Genomic DNA, 22,291 nt, shown 5'->3' with positions numbered 1-22,291 from the left:
AGAGAGAGAGAGAGAGAGAGAGAGAGAGAGAGAGAGAGAGAGAGAAAGAAAGGAGAGAGAGAGAGAGAGAGAGAGAGAGAGAGAGAGAGAGATAGGGCTGGAATGACACCAGCAAGGTGAATCAGGGATCAAAAGAAACAGAAGGAAATGAAAGAAAAATGGGTAAATAGAAAGACTGTACAATACCGAGCACACTGTGTGTCAGTTTGTGTGTATATATGTTTGTGTGTGTGTGTGTGTGTGTGTGTGTGTGTGTGTGTGTGTGTGTGTGTGTGTGTGTGTTTGCAGGTATGTATGTGTGTGTTCATGTGAATTTGTTCCTGTGTGTGCATCCCTGATTGTGTGCGCGTGTGTGTGTGTGTGTGTGTGTGTGTGTGTGTGTGTGTGTGTTTGCCTGTATCCCTTCTGATGTAACCCTGATCACTGAAAACACTAAACCCCACTCTGAGTGTAATCCTCAGCCTCATCATGCCTACAGTACGTCCTACAGTGGAGCCTGTAGGGGGCAGTGTGGCTGTTCGGATAAACGGAGTGGTGGACGATCACTCGTTCACGCTGAGAAAACTCTTACAGGATGAGAAGAAGATAAAAACACACACACACACAGACATAGAGTGTGGTGCTCCTCGTGGCTAATGACTGTCAGATGAGAAAAGTAAATAATTAAAGAGAAAGAAAGTGGAGAGAAAGGTAGAGAGAGAGAAAGGAAGGAGGGAGAGAGAGAGGGAAAGAGGTGCCTGGGTTAAGGAGTGAGAAAAATGCTTGAGAAGACAAGAAAGAAAGAAAGAAAGAAAGAAAGAAAGAAAGAAAGAAAGAAAGAAAGAAAGAAGGAAAAAAGAAAGGAAAAAGTGGAAAGAGTTGAACAGAAAGCATGGTGTTTTTTTTAATAACTTGGCTTGAGGAAAGGAAAAAAAGGAAAGAGAGAAAGAAAGTAGGAAAAGAAAGAGAGACTCTCTGCAGGACTCTTGGCATCGCCAACCTTCAACAAAGCGCCTTTTCTTTTCCACCACTGAACAAAAGCAGAGGGAAAAACGAGGAGAAAAAACCCTGCAGATACGTTAATCCCACACCCAACAACAGCAGAGCTCCTTCAGCCTGTGTGTGTGTGTATGTGTGTGTGTGTGTGTGTGTGTGTTTGTGTGCTGGCGCACACACACACACACACACACACACACACACACACATACACATATGCAACCTTCTTGCTTGCAGCTGTTGACTAGCACCTTTACAATAGACTTTGTGTTGTAGCAGCGTGATGAGATGCACACAGACACACACACACACACACACACACACACACACACACACACACACACACACACACACACACACATATATATATATATATATATTTACACACAAAAACACACGCACACACATTTACATACATACACACATGGAGCCTGCCTTCTGGCTGTGTGTAATATTTAATTCACAAAGAGAGAGAGAGAGAGAGAGAGAGAGAGAGAGAGAGAGAGATGGACTTAATAAACACAGTGAGATGAATAAATAGTCTCGGTTTTACCATTACTGCTTCTTAAATTACTGTGTGTGTGTGTGTGTGTGTGTGTGTGTGTGTGTGTGTGTGTGTGTGAAAGAGAGAGAGAGAGAGAGAGAGAGAGAGAGAGAGAGAGATGAATTTCCCTTGTCCATTGTCTACTTGGTTAAGGTCCGAAGAGGAACTATACACAGTAACAATGCAAGGTGTGTGTGTGTGTGTGTACCCGCCCTGAGCAATCCTTGTCTAACTGAAGCCTTGGCACTACAGCCTCTCAGATGTGTGTGTGTGTGTGTGTGTGTGTGTGTGTGTGAACAGCTTTGGGAGCACCAAGGCTGTCAAAACAACGCCTTCCTTACGAGCCATGAATCTGATCATGCACACACACACACACAGACACACACACAGACACACACGCACGCACACACATGCACACACACACACACACACACAGGCTATATGTACTGCTATGATTACATAAACTAGTACAATGAAACAAAAAAAAAAAAACAGTAGTATCTTGTATACACACACACACACACACACACACACACACACACACATGCACACACGCACACACACACACTGTACCTGTCTCCGAGTCGATGCTGAAATGTTGGGCTCCGGCTCCTGAAAGCTGGTAGTTGATGTGAGCGTTGGAGCGGATGTCTGCGTCTGTAGCTGAGACCTGGAGGACGTAACGTCCGGACGCGGCGTCCTCCGGCACTCGCACCGCGTATAGAGACTGGAGATGGGGAAAAAAACGCTAATGAGGACAAAATATCATGAAACAGAACAAAACAAACATAATCGGTGCATACGGACATAGAAAATAATTATACAATGACAAAACTAGAGCAGAGAGATTATGCAGGATGCTCAGAACAGTCCCACTGCGGTGGGGAACAAAGGGCGAAAGCAATTCAAGTACAACTGAGGCGTAATAAAAAACTTTCTTTCGGCTTCTCCCGTTAGGGGTCGCCTCTGCGGATCCTCCGCACGTTTGATTTGGCACATGTTTTACGCTGGATGCCCTTCATAACGCAACCCTCCCCAAATTTTTCCGGGCTTGGGACCGGCACTGAAAGTGGCTGGGGATGGTTCCCTGACCGGGGATCGAACCCGGGTCGCAGCCTTGAGAGCGCTGCAACTTAACCACTAGACCACCAGGGGACAACTGAGGCGTAATACGGAGTCAAATAAAAAGACACTCGAGGCTCTTGCTAGTGCAGAGTGCTGCGTTTTGTCATATCCAGGCTTGTTCACTGTGTAATTTTGGCCAAGATTTGGTGAAAACCCTAATCAATTCCTTTAATTTGAGGCTAAAATCTGTCCAATTTGCCAGTTTGACATGTTCACCGACAGCCAATTAATGTCTGTTACAATCTTTTTTTTTCTCCTGATCAAATTCTGGCATTGAATAATGCAGACACTTTCCGGTTCGCCTACAAAGACCGTTAAACCGAGAACCAATCGGAGAGCTGAACCACATGATGCAATTAGCACGACAACTTCTAAGTACCTCGGGGAAAACGTGAAAACGAGTACAGAAGAGAAATTTATCAATTTATGGAGGGAATATGAGCGTTCGTATGACATAAAGAAAAAAAATCTAGGCACGTCATGAACATAACACGAAAGATTGTTTGTTTGATGCTAGCTAGCATCAGCAAGAGAACGTGGGTCTGAATGTGCCACGAATTAATGACGTAAAGTTTTGTTTTATTGACTGCGTCAGTTTTTGACCATCGGACAATTTAACGTTATGACAACTAAGATTACTTGTTCCACATCTGATAGTAAACAACTACCTTTCAACTTATACCCCAATTTTACTGAGGACACACGAAATCCACAAAACTTTCTCAAAGGCTTTTCTTGGACTGATGCATTTGTTTTGAAAGCAAATTCAAATAAATCGACAATAAATCAATAAGTCGCTGATCCCCAGAGTCTACAACCTCGGGCAAGCATTGAGACCTTGACCAGTCACCTGGCCTAGACCTACCAAGCATGCATTAGTGTCTTACCCTTTCACAAACCGGACTGTTGTCATTGGCGTCCAACACTTTGACCTCGACCACTGCCCTGGCTGTGAAGGTGCCGTCAGTCGCTGTGATGTTCAGCTGGTAATTGTCCGTCTGCTCCCGGTCTAATGGCTTTCGCACCAACACCTTCCACTCGCCCTGCGTGTGCTCTACACCGAACTGCCCCAGGGGGTCACCACCTTCAAACAGTGGAGATCAAGTCATTAACCTGCTGTACATATTTCTGAGCCAGGAAGCAGTTATGATTCACGCTCAATTCCGCAACTTTTAAGTTGAGGGGAGCTAAATAAAAGTGTAGTCTATTGGGAATGGAGCCATGGTGTCTTCCTGCCCCTCGGTGCAGTTACTTGATTATAGTAAAAAACCAATTCGTCTCTGAATCGGTTCAATTTCAGGAGGTGATTCAAACTTCAGCGCTTTGCCCTGTTTTTTCAGAGAAACTGTTGAGCTGAGCTGCGAGGCAAAGGACAAACTGAGCCAAAGGACAAAGCTGTTGTTGTGTACAGCTGTGACATACAAAAGGTTTTAAGATACCTATTCCTGCGTTTATGTGTAATTTTTTTAGCGATTTCTACACAGCCTTGGTGAAGAGTGTGTTTATCTTTCTCCACAGGAATTCTTTTGACCAATGAATGAACAAGTTTTACAATTCACCCTAACAAAAAAGTGTAATTTCACGAGATTCAGATTTCAATCAAATCAGAGGTCCTGCAAAGAGGATCATTATAAAGGAGTTAAGGTTTCCAATGTGCAAACAGACGCTGATCACAACCTCATTTCTAGGATCTTGGGATATTCGGCTTGACTGAGTTTTTCTCACAAGCTAATTAACACCAGTGCCTGTCCATTTCCCTGGGCGATTCCGAAAAGTTACTGGAATAATTACACAAGAAGGACTTTTTCTACTGACCTAAATATTTAGGCTTGTGATTTGAAACTTGTTTACAGACTGAATGGGGAGAATATTTGAGCAAGCAGATGGTATCTTTATACTGGCTGGTTTAGGTGGCTTGGCAGTGATAAGCTGTTATTAGTGCAGGATAATTAAGTTCTTGTAGATTAGTAATATTTGGAATTAGCTATTTCTGACTGTTAAACAGTCAAACAATATTGTATAGACAGCCATTTAGATATCACTAAAAGAAATGGCATGCTGCCAGATTTTACGAATCTGCATACCTGTGATGAAATACTCGACTTGTTTGTTGATGTCCTCGGAGTCTGCATCTGTTGTGCTGAGAATGGCGATCACTCCACCAGGGGGGTCGTCTTCGCTCACTGTGCCTTTGTAGATCTCTGCCGTGAACCTTGGAGGGTTGTCGTTCACGTCTGCAACCGTGACTTCCACTTTAGCGCTCGCTGTAAGCTGTAGCTTGTCTCCACGGTCAGTGGCCAGGATCGAGATGGTGTACTTGTCTCTTTGCTCGCGGTCCAGCTCTTTCAGTGTGTTCACCCAGCCTGTTTCGCTATTGACAGCAAACAGTTCCGCTATGTCTGCTGGATCCTGGATGGGATCCAGACTGTAGCTCACCTGCCCATTGGTGCTTGAGTCCAGATCCATTGCCTTTACCTGTATCACTGACGTACCACTGGGAAGATTCTCAACCACGATGGCTTCATAAGGGTCTGACTCAAAGAAGGGACTGTTATCATTTACATCCTTCACCTGGATGTTAACATCAACAGAAGAGATGATTTCATTCCCTTCGTGGTCACTTTGGGCTTGGAGAGTTAACTGGTACCACTTGGTGCTCTCATGGTCGAGTTTCTTTACTAGCTTCAAAGTGCCTGTGTCACGGTCGACCTCGAAAACCTCATCTTTGTTACTCTCTAGAGTGTTACCCTTTACTAGACTGTAGAGCACTGTCTGGTCGCTCTCTGCCTGAATCATGTCTATTTGTGAGCCTAACGGGCGATCTTCTTCAATGGCAAACCTGTAGTATGGTTCTACAAACTTCGGCACCTTGACCTCAGGGGGAAGTACTCGAACATAGACAGGGACAACAGAGGATCTCGAAGGGTTCCCACCATCCCTCGCACGTACAAGGAAAGCATAGAGCTCATTTTCCAATCCGATTAGACTCTCTTTAGTCACGATAACCCCACTGAGAGGGTGGATCTCAAAGTTCTCAGATACATTATCCATGTCTGCTTCAATAGTGTAGGTTATGTCTGCATTGCTGCCTTCATCCATATCAGAAGCTGCAATTTTAACCACCATTGTTCCTCTAGGAACATCTGATCCAATGTGTACTTTGTATTCAGCAGCTCTGAACTGTGGCGAATTGTCATTAATGTCGGTTAGGATCACGTTGATGGTGCAGAATCCCACTTTGCCGCCACCGTCTTTTGCCATCAAGGAGATCTGCATCATTTTCTCCAGTGCATTCTCGCGATCAAGGCTCTCCAAGGTGAAAATCTCACCATCTTCATTGACAGAAAATTTATCTTTTGCGACATCATTGACAATCTGGTATGTTACTCGTCCATAGATGCCGGCATCTTCATCTGTTGCTGGAGCCTCTGCCACTAATGTACCGACTGGGGAGTTTTCTAGAAGCTCGACTATATAGTCAGCTTGAGGGAAGGAAGGACTCTGGAAGTTTGCACCATTGACTGTAATTTTTACAAGAGCAGAGTTCCTGAATACGCCGTCAGACACAGAAACATTAAGGTTATACAGGGGCTCCATGTGCAGTTTCCTGTGATTGGAAATTACAACAGCTCCGGATTTTTCATCTATGACAAAGTTCTGCACCTCGTTTCCTGACAGGATTGAAAACTCAAGTCTTGCGGTATCAGAGCTGTCAGCATCCGAAGCTTGGACCTGCGTTACAAAATGGCCACGGGGAGCCAGCTCACTGACAGCTGCTTCGTAAATCTTCTGAGAGAACACAGGACCATTGTCGTTAAGATCTATAACGTCAATCATCACAGTGACTTCGCTGGAAAGTGCCGGAACTCCTCCATCGACGGCTCTGATTGTTAGCTTGTGTTGCATTTCCTCCTCGTGGTCTAGCATGCGTGCTGTCCAGATCATACCGGTGTTGCGATCGATAGTAAAATATTCAGAGGATTTATCATTGTTGGCTATTAGGTAGAAGAGAAGTTTATTGTTACCTGTGTCTGCATCGACAGCGGATACCTGCACCACAGCAGTGCCGATGACAGAGGCTTCAGAAAGGCTTGCATTATAAGACTTGGCTTGGAACACAGGCGGGTTGTCATTGACATCCTCCAAGATTATGTCAACAAATACGTCCGATTTAGCACCAGTCAGCGAATCTGTGGCTCTTACGCTTAGTTTATAAGCAGGGTGTGTCTCAAAATCAAGAGGCTGCACCACTTGAATAACACCAGTGTTGAAGTTGATGTTGAACTGGCTGTAAGGGTCACCCTCTGTGATGGTGTACACCACCTTTGGTCCTTCTGAATTACTAGCCTGTACATGGATAATGGGAGTGTGCAGCTGTACATTCTCAGGAATCTCTAGACTATAGAAAGGTTTTTCAAACACAGGTATGGCTTTATCTACTACAGTTATAGGCACTTCCACGCTCGCTGACATTGGCGGTTTCCCACTGTCTGTAGCTATAACCGTGACCACAAGCTCTGAGTTCATCTGATCCATCTCAAATGACCTTTTCAGTGAAAGCTCACCACTGGCACTAATCTGGATGTAATCATTCAGTTCATGTAGATGATATCTTATGTCAGCGTTATTGTCCTTATCTGAATCCATTGCAGTCACTTGTCTAATAACTTGGCCGACTTCTGCGTCCTTTTGAACCAGTGCGTGGTAGGGCATGTTGACAAACATGGGTGGGTTGTCGTTGACGTCCTCAATTGTTACTGTGACGAGAATGTGAGCCGTGTCGGATGATTTGTCCACTCTGGTCACTTCTACTACAATGTCATAAGTATCCTGCTCCTCACGATCGAAGGGTACGCCGGTTGACATTAGAACACCAGAGGTACGACTGATCTCAAATCTTTTATCTGGGTTTAAAATGGTGTAAAACAAAGGCTCGTTTACTTGGTTTCCTACAGCAGCAACTACAGCGAGAGTTTTCTTTTCCAACGAGTTCTCCTGGACAAAAGCCTTATAAGAATTCTGAGTGAACTTCAGATTGCTTGCTTTATTCTCTCGAATGCTAATCTTCACTGTGGCCATTTTGGAAAACCTGCCATCAGACACCCTAGCCTTCAGCTCATATCTGCTTCTCAGCTGTGTGCCATTTTGAATAGTAATGACCCCTGTGAGTGGGTCCATTTTGAACTTATCTCCAATGTTGCCTTCTGCAATCGAATAGAGGAGTCTGGCGTTTGGTCCCGAGTCAGCATCAGTCGCATTGACTGTGGCGACTTTCACACCTTTGAAAGTTGGAACTAGAACGGTCACCTCGTACAAGTCCTGGCTGAACTGTGGTGGACAATCGTTGACGTCTATGACTTCGATGGTCACATTGGCAGCCTTCTGCACAAAGTGGCGTGGGATTCCCATGTCATGTACTTGAACGGTGAATCGGAAAACAGATTTTTGTTCATAATCCAATTCGGTCGTGGTTCTTATTGCTCCGGTGCTTGAATCGATAGCAAAGTAATTGAGGGCAAAAGGCTCCACAATTTGGTAGACTAGCCTAGCATTTGCATCACGGTCCATATCTAAAGCACGAATGACTAAAGGAGTACTATCTTTTGTTAGGACCACACTCTTTACAGAAGACGACTCGCTAATCACCCCGGTAAACTCCTCCTGGATGAAAACTGGAACATTATCGTTTTCGTCCTTTAGATGTATCAGTAGTGTAGCATTGCTAGCTTGGCCAGCCATGTTGGAAGCCTGAATGGTCAGACTGTATGATGGAATCGTTTCATAATCCAGAGGCCGCTGAGTCACAACGACCCCGGAGTTGGGATTAATGTCAAACACTCCATTTATGTTTCCTTTCTTGATCTGGTAGAAGACTGACGATTGGCTGGTGGCTGTAACTAGACTTACAAAGCTTCCAGGAAGCGCAGTTTCACTGATCTCAGCAGAAAATTCTTTCTCCGTGAACTTCGGTGTGGCGTTGTCCGAGACAGTAACCGTGACGTCCACAGTCGCTGTAGCGCTAAGGGGCGGAGTTCCTCTATCTGTAGCCTTCACTGTCAGCTCAAAGTGATTGTTGTTGCTTCGGTCCAACTCTTTTGCCACTGTGATAGTCCCGAGGACAGGATCGATGGCAAATGAATTAGCCACATTTCCTGCAAATAGAGAGACAATAAAAAAGATGTTGTATCTCACCACGCTCAGCTAAAGTATTGATTTCTTTTATTCTTTCGAGCAACTAAACAGTAGTCTGAAATATTTTCTGACTGTGACTACACATTTAAATAAATTCATTGGCGACATTAATGAGATGTCATGATCTAACGCCCTCGCAAACATCAGGGTTTTTTATCTGATATTAATTACTGTTCTAGTAAAAAACCTACGACTGAGGTTGAATAGATGGCATTTTTATATGACTGCAGCTCCATTATATCATCAGTGAGGTCTTTTCTCTGGCCTGAACGCAATTTCTATTCCGCAAAAGACATCTCTCTAACATTTTTATTGACAATAGATTGACATTTAACTGACCTTCAGAGCTACATTTAAAATAAATCATATATATATATATATATATATATATATATATATATATATATATATATATATATATATATACGCTTGCACCTTTTCAACATGGCACTCGAGGAGTGTGGTTTATGAGTAGTGCTCACTGCCTGGACTTTACACTCCAGTTAGCAGAAGTCATGCGAGGCTTTTCAAAAATGTGCGTTCTCAACATGACACGTAGTGTCAGAGAAACATCCCCTCTGCTGTCCAAACACTGCCTATTTATTCTAACAACAATAATGGGAAATGAAATAGGGGAGGAAACCCTCAGCCAACTGCATGCTTCACAGTCCTGATTCATTTGTCGATCTTTTTTTTCTCTCTTTCCTCCCTGCTATTCCTCGCTCTGGTATCCTTCGCTTGGCTATTCAGGACTCTGTGCCATCCCACAATTTATTCTCTCGACATGACGTCTTCTCGTTTTCAAGTGTGCCATTCATGACTGAGAGCCTGGTGGGCTGGAGACCTCTGGATGGGACATGTCAACTCTCCCACTTTTTTAAATCTCGCCGGTTCTCCGTCTCTTTACGGACGGAGGCACAAAAGGAAAACGTGGGCGACATGACAGGAATGCTCAGCCTAACACTCGGGTCTGTCAAAGCATATCACCTCGTGCTCTCCAAACCTTTTCATGTGTCACTGTGCTATGTGTGTGAAATTCAAAGCCTGAAAAATCAATGAGCGGCCGAGGGTATATCAACCCGAACGCTCACTTCCATGTCATCACCCGGAGCATTTCCAAACACCTTTTGGAAGGTTTACAGCGCTAATGCCTGTTACCTGCAAGGAGCTTGCCATTAAAACATGGATTTTTCCATAGGAACTGTTTATGTTTAATGCTTTAGCCTTAAAATGCAACAAAGAACTGATGTTGGGAGGTGGTAGTTTAAAAGACTTTGGACTATGAGGAGTTCAAATCCCAGCTACACCAAGCTGCCATGTATGAGCCCCTGAGCAAGGCTCATTTGTATGAATGAGAAAAGGATAAGGGTATCTGCCAAATGCAATAAATGTAAATGTAAAAAGTGCTCATTTTATCTACTTCTTCCCAACTTCTTCTTAAAACATGTTTGGAGTAGAAGTGGGCAATTTATGGATCGCTGTATCATACAGTATCAATGCGCCCTTTCTAGTACACCATCGTTTTAAAAGCAACAGCTTAATCACAAATACTACCTATGTGTACAGGAAGTAGCTGGACATAGAATGGACAAAAACAGGAATTCTGTAGGAAGATGTTTGTTGCACTTTTATGGAAGGAGACTATAAAAAGTAACCCCTCACAGAAAAAAAACAAAACAACGTACATCGACTGATTCACCGTTAACGGTGGGGACACCTTAATAAAGTCAGAAGGCAGTTGGACTTTATTTTTTTGCTTGGTCGCTCATTTATTTTCCTGCTTCATGGCTTGGCAAAGTAGCACGAGAGAAATGGCTGCCGGCTCCTGTGGCTGTTTAGCTTTAATTTCATTTGATTAACTTTCATCTCCAAGGGGGAAATGAGTGGATTTGTCTTCTACCTTGGCAATAAAAGGGAAGAACCACTTTGAAGGCTGTGAGTGCTTGGCCCCCTGAGCTCAGAACCTGCCGATCTCTTATTACTTTGGACAAATACCGAGCCCCAAAATAGTATTTGTTGTTAAGTGTTTCAATTAAGTTTTGAGATGTAGCACTGAAGGTATTGCTATATAATTGTATTTAGCATCATGGATATTACGTTATAATACATCGATTGTGTTCTCAATAATGTTTGGCATTCTAATAACCTCTACTAATCACCTGACTCGATGTTGTAGACGATCTCAGCGTTTTGTCCTCTGTCCTTGTCCAAAGCGGTGACCTGCAACACGGACGAGCCAACGGTGGCCGACTCAAACACGCGCCCCACGTATGGCGCACCGTAAAACCATGGCACGTTGTCGTTGGCGTCCTCCACACTAACGATCACTCGCACCAGGTTCCGCTTCACTGGAATGTCCTGGTCTCGTACCTTAGCAGCAACAGAGGGAGGGAGGTATAAACATGCTGGAAGCGATTTCAATAATTCCTTCCAACTGACAAATCTTTATACAAGAAAAAAAAAGTAAAATGGTTTGAGGTAAACAAAGGCGAGAATGACAAACGAGAATGCAAGGGGGGAGGGAGTGTCGGGGTGAAAACGAGCTGCTGGCGATTTTGTTCCATGTTCAATAATGTGGTTAATACAGCAAACAAACTCGTCAAACACTCCTGAGAATATTAATGCGCTGTTTTTTTCCCAATTTCTCCGAGACACGCATCGGCGGCTCGAGAACCGAGCGACAAACAAACGAACGAACTCGGTGAAGAACATCAGGTGAGGCGACGCATGAGAGACTCGACATCTCAAATAATGACGACAAATCAATTTAAAATAAACGCTGCCGCGTGATCCAAACAACCACCCCACATACACACACACACACACACACACACACACACACACGAGCCCCACAAAATACGAAAGTACAAATTGAACTAATTAAGAACAAAGCAAAATCAATCAGAACTTTTGGAGCACAAAGCGTCCACGAGTTCGTTTCCATGCAATAGTGTCGCGCGGTTCTAATTAAACCCCTTTGCAATAATGCAACAAAGGCAGAGCTCATATTTCATGATAAAAAAAACCGAACAAAAAACAGCGCGTTCGAAACAGTGTTTTACGCGGATGTATTAATTCGCACAAATTAATCTTTTTTCTACACATTGTCATTCGTATCACTTCCACACACACATAAGGGATCGTACCATGACGGTGAGTGTGTGTTGTCGCATGGCCTCGTGGTCCAGCGGCTCGGCCGTGTACAGCGCCCCGGTTCCGGGGTCCAGGCGGAACTTGCGCAGGCTGAACGGGTCGGTGCTGCTTAGCAACGTGAATGTCAGCTTGTTCTTCTCGTCCAGATCGCTAGCGCTCAGTCGGAGCACCTCGGTGTCAGGCGCCGCATCTTCCCTCACGCTCACCTCGTAGCGGGGCTGCGAGAACTGTGGCCGGTGGTTGTTGGTGTCGATCACTTTGATGAGGACCTGGTTTGAGAAACAAGAAGACAAATTTAGTGCATCGTTCAAAAAGTTTTAAGACTTGTTTTGTAACACGCACGTAACCGCCCTTTTAAGTTAGGTTTTGACACGAATTGCAGAAGGTGCTTGACACGCCTCAAAAAAAGAAGACTTCCAGAACACGTTTTAGTAGTGGCAGGAACGCTGGGGGTGCTGTATCGCTGTGCATGGGGACTATTTTGAAGGTGATAGTGGGCACACATACATAAATAAAGTACTTTCTTGTAAAGAGAGCGAGAAAAATTCCTAACAGTTCTTGGGAGCTAGCTTCCTAAATAATTAAATTGGTTAGACATAATTTTATCATATTTAGAAAGGCATGGTAGTGGTGGGGCTTACCAGGGCTTTAATTTCATTGGCTGGTGAGATTAAGATGGATGGCTCAATGAAATCCAGGAACCGAATCTTGAAGATCAAAGCTTTCTCATTAAGCCCCACCCCAATGACAGGCTTGTGCCAGAGCATAATTAGCCGAAAAGCTAGGATGTAGATGAAACTCTGGGCCTCATAAACCATGGCAACTATTTATTGCTGTGCGACTGTAAGCATAAACATTTCTTTTCATCACGATTAGCCTTCGCATTTAACTTGAGCCGAGTTTATTCACCTCAAGGAATAAACCAACTGGTTCCTCATTAACGTCAGGGCTACGCCGATGAGGTTTTAATAACCGTCACTCGAACCACACTGGTGATACGCAAGCGAAATAAACGCCAGTGTGGTATTTAGTCTGTATCATGAAAGAGCAATTAGCCCTTGCTAATCAGGACTCGACGCAATTAGACTTTGTTTAGCGTTGCTGCTTAGCCGAGCAAATATAACATTTGATATTTCAATCCCAATCTAACCCCGAGATGATGTCCCGGTGGGCCTGGGGAGACAAGTGGGAGGGGGTTTGGGGGAGAGGGCACGGGGGGAAATGTTATGCATCAACATCTTCTTCCTCTAAATACCAAAAGTCGCTAATGTATTTGATTCCAACAGCTGAATGAAGCTAAATGTCAAAGCTGAGAAGATGGCGTAATTATCTAAGGGCTGGCGCCATAACCTGATCACGAAGAGCGCAAAACGAAATAAATCGACGAACCGCCTGAGACACGTGGCAACATTGTGACATTTTCACTAAAACTATCAAAAGTAACAAACTTTCCGTATTATGGAAAAGATGCTAGCCAGGGAGTTAAAAAAACTAGCATGGAGAAACTAGCGCAGCTTTATTAGCTTGTACAAATGAGTGTGTCTGAGCTGCGAGGAGAAAATAACATGCTGGGACATCAGAGAGGTGCTCGAGCTCAGACCTCTGGAGTGTGTGTGTGTTTGTGTTTGTGTGTGTGTCTGTGTGTGTGTGTGTGTGTGTGTGTGTAGGGGGGCTTCGATGTGTGAAAAGCAAAATGTAGTATCCCGGAAGAGCTGGCCTGCTTTTATGAAGCAGCAAAGAAAGACAAAACGTCCCTCCCTCCTTCTCTCCACTCGGATCTGAGGGGCTGAACATCATGGCACCGGGCCGTAAAAGAGAGAGAGAGAGAGAGAGAGAGAGAGAGAGAGAGAGAGAGAGAGAGAGAGAGATCAGGGAGGGTTGGAGGAGTTGTCTGGCTGTTCTTCTGTCTGTGAGGTGTCCACAGTAGAATTCAGCTCTGTGGAATGTGTGTGTGTGTGTGTGTGTGTGTGTGTGTGTGTGTGTGTGTGTGTGTGTGTGTACGTGTGTATCAGTTCATCCCCGGGGTCTGTCATATTGTATCCAGAAAGAGAAATCCCTCCAGGGTATGCACACACACACACACACACACACACACACACACACACACACACACACACCTTCTAACCTCAGCATTAAACGAATACTCCTTCATTTTCCAGCTTTATGTGTGTCTGCTGTATCCAAAATGTGGGTTTATGCTTCTTTTCAAACGTCTCATTCCACATTTAGTCTCCATTTGCTATTATAGTAACCTCCACTCTTCTGGGAAGAGGTTCCATCAGACCTTGTGGAGATTTGTGGAGATTCATTCAGCCACAGTTGTGTTAGTGAAGACAGGTACAGAGCTGGCTTTGTGCACAGGGGTATTGTCATGCTGGAACAGTTTTTGGGTCTCCTAGTTCAACAATTTCATGCTCCTGCATCTAAAGACATCCTACACAACACCTGACATGTGCCTTCAACTTTGTGGGAACAGTTTGAGGAGGAACATATGCCTGGAGACATCAGGTGTCCATATAATGTAGGTAGGGACAGGATTTCAACATTAACTGCTAACAATCTGCTGAATAAAGCGGCAACGATTTTGCTGAGTCATGCTAACAAGTGCTGACTTTCGAAATGGCTCAAAACGAAACGATTACAATTTCAACAACGCATCACTTCGACACGTCACTCTCCTGGATAAGGACGCAAACGTGCTCGAAGGGACTTTAGCAAAAAATCCAGAACCCCTTCGGTTAATCTTTCCTTCTGCTACGTATCGTATCGTGGCCCCAAAAAAGTGGGGCCATGATACGTCAATTTCTCAGGTCACTGGGAATTGAACCAGAAGAAGGAAAATTCCCCTCTGCTTGTGATAATATTCCTCACAATGTCCCACACGCTTTGTTTTTTTACCAGAAACAAACTAAAATCGTCTACAAAAAACCAGGACAAAGAACAATGAAATCAGGGCAGCACTAAGGTTCCTCGTCATCATTCGGAGAACGGAACATCTAATCCCTCCGTACTGACGGAAAGAGGAACGGCGACAGAGGGAAAAGCGTCTGGAAGGGAACACGGGTTTGGAAAAGGGAGACGTGTTTACTGCCACCTCGAACAAAGAGCCACGTTTGACACAGTGAAGATGCAGAGCCACTTTAATCTGCTTATCGCACTCCGTTTTTAGAAAAGAGCGAATAAAAGGAACGATACGAAGCGCATGACACGAGATTTGGAAGACGAGGACGCGGCAGTTAATCCTCCATGTTTAAAAGAAAAATACAGAAACAAGGCATGAGGCAACAACAATATTGCAAGATTCAAGAGCTTTTGTATTGTTTTGGGTCGAAGAGAAAGAGAAATGTGATTGGCTGATGAAAGGGACAAGGCGAATTATGAGTGGCTAAAGGAAAGAGAAGGTAAATTGTGATTAAGAGTACACACAGGTGTGGAATGTGATTGGTTGTAGGAAGAAGAAGTTGAAATGTGATTGGTTGGACATGATAAAATGTGATTGGGTGTAAAAAGGGGAAGATGAAATGTGATTTGGTGTAAAGAGAGACAAAATAAATGTTAGTGTAAGAAGGGGAAGGAGAAGGTAAAACATGATTGGATGTAAAGAGGAAAGGGGTGAAGTGTGATTGGCTGAAAGGAAAGAAGGTCAAATCTGATTGGATGTTGGGTGGGTAATGGTTGTAAGAAGGAGATGGTGAAATATGATTGGTTGTAGAGTGTAGGAAGAGGAAGGAAAAATCTGATTGGCTATAAGGAGCGGAAGTTGAAACATGATTATTGGGTACAGAAAGAAAAGTGAAACATGATTGGCTATAGGGGAGGAGAAGGTGAAATGTGACTGGGTGTAAGTAGGATAGGGAATGTGATTGGTTGTAGGGAGGAGACGGACTGTGATTGGGGAATAGCAGATATATTATTGTATCTGCAGCATGTAATGAAAGCGTTTGTTGAACTCAGTCCTTATCGGCCTATTATTTCCTCCTGCATTTCCAGTCATCGCTGCTCTTTAATATAAGCGCAAATATTTGCGATACACACCTGCTGAGCAGCTCGCAGGATATCAGGACGTGTTGACAGGAACATGCGGTGAGCACAAAACACGCTAATAGGCCGTAATGATGAAAAGCCGGAGATGGCTGGAACAACAATAGAAAAGCGTGGAGCTTCTCCAAAACCACAAGCTGTCACACACATATATATCAATCAATACTGGGAAAACGGCGCGACGCCGACTTCCTGTCACGACATGGGCAGATAAGAGCGTACGCTGATGGTAAACTGTCATACGAACGTAATGTTATCTCTCTAATCACACAGCTAGCTAGCTGGCGCAGGGCTAGCGGCTCTAAAACAAGTGTAGCTTGATGACTGTGTTACATTTTCTACACTATGTGGGCAACGGGAATGTCTGAGAAACGCTCTGATGTGTAAAATGTTCTGAATTACAGAGGAATGATTCATGGAAGAATCTAGTCGAACTTACAGAAAAGACTTTCAGAGAAAATGAACAAGGGCTTTTTATTTATTTATTCATTTTTAAAATAAGTTCATATAATAGATGCATTCGGGAACATCTGGACGAACAAGTTCGGAAATATCGGACCAGTGAAATTTGCTGGAAAGTACAAAATATTGGGTAATTGTTAAAAGGATGTGGATATTTCCAGATAATGGGAATTTTAGAGGATTATTTTCGAATGCATGGAGAAAATGAAGGAAGCGGTTTGGAAGTGTTTCAGAGATACTAAAATGGGAAATGTCAGGAAAATGCTAGGGACATTTGGTATGCTTTAGGGAACATGGAGGAACATCTGGGTGAATGAATGCAGGAATACTTGATCGGTAATAATTAAAACTATTTGGGGGAATGTTTAGGCAGAATGTTAGGAATATGGTGTCAGAGTGCAGGGTCAGCTGTATTACAGCACCCCTGGAGCAAAAAGGGTTAAGGGCCTTGCTCAAGGGCCCAAAAGTGGCAGCGTGGAAATACCAGGGCTTGAACCCCTAACATTTCAGTCAGTAACCCAAAGCCTTAACCACTAAGCAACCCCCCCCTCAAAGTGCAGGGTCAGCCAGGATTCAGTGCCCCTGGGGGTTAAAGGCCTTGCTCAAGGCCCCAACAGTGGCAGCTTGGGAATTCTGGGATTCAACATTAACCCAGAGCCTTAACCACCGAACTACCACTTCTGATCAGACACAACATTGTGCCCATGCTGTAGTTGAGATATTCTGTTCCCTTCGAATCAGGGAATCTCTTATTGAGAAAAGTAGAGAAAGACACAAAGCTTGAGGGCTCAGAGGACACGGTCTTTACAAGAGCAAACTCTGCATGCTGTGTGTTTGTGTGTGTGTGATGACTGTAACTGATTCGGGGCGAAAGCTCAGAGTCTCCAACAATGGTGCTGAGATTAGCACAGTGGCACCGAGGAGACGCAGAGCCATGCCAGACTGCACTGATGTGGCTCCGAGCTTGCTTCTGCACTCATTCTCCAGAGCCAAAGATCCAAACAGCAAGCTTCCCAGCTAGCCAGCGTTCTCCAGGTTCTCAAAAAGAAGAAGCAACAGAAGATCAAAGAAAGATATAGAGATGAAGTGGTGAAGAAAAAGAGAGACTAAGAGCGAGAGAGAGAGAGTGAAAGAGAGATAAAAGTTATTGGAGCAGAGAGCCAGACGTCCTCCTCACATGCTTAAAGAATGAGACAACGGAAGATTCCAGAGACCACGGCCAAAAAAAACAAAAAAATAACTTGCCGGCGGCTCAGACCTCAGATCAGCTTCGGTTACTGAAGGTTGGAAGGAAAACCTTTGGAGAACATCTGGAGAACGTTTGAGAATATTATTTAGAAGCATAGTTAGAAAGAACATTATATGGCCGGTTAGCAGAATGTTTAGGAGAACCTGGATAGACATTTCATACACAATTCCACTTCTGAGTAATTTGCAATAGAATAAGTGATTAGGAATCTCAGAACATTTAGGACTGTGGAACGGAGAACGGCTCCAGGATCACGCTGAGGGGAATGTTTTTTGCGGAAACAATTTGCGAGAAAATGAAAAGAACGTTTAGGGAATGTTTTTGGGAATGTTCAGAGGGCGTTAAGAAAACAACAGGAGGAATGTTTACCTTTAAGGAAGGTTTCAGAAACAGCAACATCTGGCGTATAAAGTGAGGAGAAACGTTTGGAGCACAAAGTAACAATTGTTTAAGGAACAAAAAACAATGGAGAGAGCAAATCAGAAACATTTCAGAACCATTTGTGGCATGTTGTGAGGAACAACGCTTGAGGAACATTTGGGAAACGCTGTGAAGGAGGTGATGGTTTGAGGAATGTTCATGTTTACAGGAATGATTTTGTGCAATTATGAGAATGTATAGTGTTTACACATACACTATATGTTAAGAACTTTATAGACACCTGGCCATTGGATATTTATAGCAGCAGATCTGCTGCTTCAACCCATGCAAAGCTTCATGGAACTGGCATTGTCATGCTGAAGCAGGTTTGCAACAAATTCATGCCACCGCATCCAAAGACGTTTGTGTGCCTCCAACAAAGTGGGAACAATTCAGGGAAGAACCAGATATGACTTGGAAAGGAATAGTAAAGAACATTTGAAGAACATTTAAGGGACCAATCACCGGAATGCGTGATGAACAGAAACGTGAAGGTTTGTGTGATTCGTACCGAAGGAACAAATGGGCAATGTTAGGAGAACATTTGGAAAGCATATTCCACTCTGCTGAAGCTAGTCTAATCCTGGCAGCAGGCCCAATCCATGTGGCTATGTGAGGAATTTCTAAGCTCTGGAATCACCTGACCACTGTCTGCTTCCTCACACACACACACACACACACACACACACACACACACACACACACACACACACACACACAGACCGATTTTCAAGAATCCAGACTGGCTCTTAGCTTTGTTAAACTTTCACAACACAGCTCCAACACACGCACACACACATACACACGTACACTCTCACACACACACACACACACACACACACACACACACACACACATATACACGCACACTCTCACACACACACACACACACACACACACACACACACATATACACGCACACTCTCACACACATAGCCGCTCCCTCTCCGTAAACACTGCGTTCTCTCACCTGTGTGCTGACGGTATTTGTGCCGTCTGTAGCCTCGAGCGTCAGGTTGTAGTTGGATTTCTGCTCGGCGTCCAGCGGCCGCGCCACCATCAGCGTCCCGCTCGCTTTTCCCACGTCAAAGCGGCTGTCTGAGTTCCCACCTGCACGCAAAACCAGACTCAGACAAACCCTGCAAGAACCTTCACATAAGCCTTAAAGTACTACAAAACTCACACCTGAACACAATTAATAGAATCCTCAAGTTTATAACGTTCTTATTTATCATTATCCTCTGGTAGGTATGAATGCTGGATTGTGATTGGCTGGATGTTTGGGTATGAATGCTGAATTGTGATTGGCTGGAAGTTTGGGTGTGAATAGTGGATTGTGATTGGCTGAAAGTGCAGGTGTGTGTTCAGAGCGTTGAACACGCAGGTAGTTTGTGTTTGTCGGTTGAATCTAAATGAATACGCTGCTTATTAACAACCGTCTAATTCCAGGTCGATCCAGAGTGAGACAGCTATTATACACATTTCCTAATATCCTGAGCGTTTTGTGTGTGGTGAAACTTATATGGTGCAAATTTTGATAAATGGCTCGAGACACAAGATGAATTTAATGAACAGGGACAAACAATTATAAGGAACTTACAGGCAATAAACTTCAAATTCTTTTATATAACCTTATTACAGCTTTATCTATTTAAAGCTCTTTGAGACAGTGTCCATTGTAAATTTGTACATTGTAAGCGCTATGCAAATAAAATTTAATAAAATTGAACTAGAGAAGAAAACGTTCAGATGAGAAATAGAATGAAAACAGAACCAGCCGTTTACTTCAACAGCTCCATTATTAGTAGAGACGTGGCTGTGACACAAATGTAAACTTCTGGCACTACTTTATCTCTCTGTGGGATTCGGAGCAGCAGAATTCTAGTTCTAACGAGCCGTATATGAAAAGCATATAGAAAATAAAGTGCTATTTTGATCCATTCGGTCAGTTTTCTATGCAAACATCAGTTGCAGCTTTTTCACGTTTCCATCCGTATGTCCAAATATATTTCTTCTTTGCCCTGCAGCCATGTTTCGATTCCTGGCGCTGATAAAATCCGCGGTCAAGTAATTAAACGTTCAAAGAGCAGCGGTAATTAGAAAAACTCCATTTGGAGGATTTGCCTTCAGAAGATTTGCTGATAGCAAACGCATTTGGAAAAATTACAAGAGGGACACCATGAAGGACGTTGCCGTGAGGGACGGTTTTTCCCCAGATCCGGAATAAATCCAGATGTTTTTAACAGAGGGAATTTTTCGTCTGAACCTCAGTTATATCCATAACGATGATGATGATGAGGAGAAGGAATGCGATGTATCGAAAACAAAAAGCCAAAGAACAACCCAAAAATAATTAGTCACCACAATACAACATCATGGAGATGTAGTGAAAAGAACATGCACACGTTGCAATGAAAACATGTTTCTCTATTGATAAGCTTCAAATTTGTTTTGACATAACTAGCTATAATCTTCGCTGGTTTTCTAGCTAGCTTACTTCCTGCTACGGCATAAACAAAGGCTTTCATTAGCTGCTTGAAAGTACAATCTACAAAAAAACCTTACATACTCAGATCAAGCAAGCCATGGCTAGCATTATAGCTAGCAGTTGTAAATATTATGTCTAGAGCACGTAGCATGGGATATTGTACAAAAGATGCTATGCTAGCTTCAATCTGGCTTCAGTTAGCTACAGGGATTCGGTTTTTTTACTCTTTTACATTTATAGCATCTTGTGATTATCTCTTTTAAAAAACACAGCGGATGAGGTTCTTCAAGCATCACGTATTTTATTTATACAACTTTCAGGGTTGAGGGCCTTGTTCGAGGGCCCAGGAGTGACTTCTTGGTTCAAATTGTTAGTAGTTGAGACGTCTGATTGGAAAGTCACAAGTTCAAACCACAGCACCATCAAGCTACCAATGCTGGGCTCTTGAGGAAGGCCCTTAACCCCGAAAGTTGTATAAATGAAATACGTCACGTTTGATAAGATCGTCTTCTAAACGCCATAAACGTGAAAGTCACAATCTATCAACCACAAATCCAATGTCTTAACCCTTGAGCTCTCACTTTTTTTAGATGAACATTACTCGAAGATCAGCATGAAACGTTCCTTGAGTAAATCTGCTGTTTATATTCGCTGTTAGCAACGTTAGCATCCCCGATCCTGTGCCTTTCTCAATGATTTAAAAAAATTATAATAATCATTTTTGGAGAAAAGATTAATAATGTTCATAATTTACAGAAGAAATCCAGAAGGTTAAGTAGCTGAACTGTTTTTATGCTAATGCTTTTTATTCCTGGTGGAAGCAAGCTTCTGAGAGATAACGTTCATACAATTTCCATACACTGGAGTTTTCTTTTTTATCCCTTTATAGTTACATTATAGCGGCAATAAAGCTCACGTCGCATTTTCATTGCATTTCATTGACACTCAAGACATCGTGACACCAAGATGGCAAGCTGTTAATTCAGGCAGATCTGATGGAGATTCGTGGCAGGATACCTTCTGCTGTGCAGTTCAGGTCACACGCGGCTTGTATGAAGTGAAACGCCTCGCTGGGCTCGGCGTTTTCTTCCAAGCGGAAGAGAGAAAGGAGAAGAAGGAGATAGACGGGAGCATAAAAAAGAGAGAAAGCAACAGATTGTCAGTTGGTTAGAAAAGGTGAAGGAAGGAAACGAAGGAAGTAAAAAAAAAAAGGGGGTCAGTAGGTTTAGGTTTGGCTCAAGATGCTTGTTTTTTTTAGAGCTCCGCAAGTATTCTTAAAGAGACTAAAAGAGACTAAAAATGTCCTTCTCTGTAATCTCTGTACCTGTGATATCAAACCAGACGGGAGTGTCCACTTTCTCCATGGTGATAACCCCGAACATGTGGGAGACCGGGTCACTTTCCATGACGCTGAAGGAAAACATGCTCTCGTCGAAGGCCAGAGGGGTGGCGCTCGGCTTCGGCTTCGGGATCCACTCGATGTGCAAGCGGCAAGTCGCCGACTTCTGGGGTCGACCGTTATCCACTGCCTTGATCTGAAAACGCGAACAGGAGGGAAAACATTTTTTTTGGCAACGTTTCTTACAGATCGACGCCAATCATCTGTAACGCAGTCATTAAAATACCACAGAGGAAATCGTTT

At 43.6% G+C, this 22,291-nt stretch overlaps 1 protein-coding gene across 6 annotated transcripts in view; it reads right to left on the bottom strand.

The window, feature by feature from the left end:
* fat1a (FAT atypical cadherin 1a) overlaps positions 1-22,291 on the bottom strand; it is a 75,380-nt gene that overhangs the window by 16,948 nt on the left and 36,141 nt on the right. For all 6 annotated transcript variants that reach the window (XM_046843547.1, XM_046843545.1, XM_046843550.1 and 3 more), the window contains exons 6-12: positions 21,974-22,184; positions 19,132-19,271; positions 11,983-12,258; positions 10,996-11,206; positions 4,729-8,796; positions 3,532-3,728; positions 2,093-2,246 (exon numbers count right to left, since the gene is read on the bottom strand). In XM_046843547.1, the coding sequence (XP_046699503.1) occupies positions 2,093-2,246; positions 3,532-3,728; positions 4,729-8,796; positions 10,996-11,206; positions 11,983-12,258; positions 19,132-19,271; positions 21,974-22,184 (5,257 nt within the window). The remainder of the gene's footprint in view (positions 1-2,092; positions 2,247-3,531; positions 3,729-4,728; positions 8,797-10,995; positions 11,207-11,982; positions 12,259-19,131; positions 19,272-21,973; positions 22,185-22,291) is intronic.

Source organism: Silurus meridionalis, chromosome 28 (genome assembly GCF_014805685.1).
Source record: "Silurus meridionalis isolate SWU-2019-XX chromosome 28, ASM1480568v1, whole genome shotgun sequence".
Taxonomy (NCBI): Eukaryota; Metazoa; Chordata; class Actinopteri; order Siluriformes; family Siluridae; genus Silurus; species Silurus meridionalis.
This window is presented reverse-complemented; position numbering and strand designations above follow the sequence as displayed.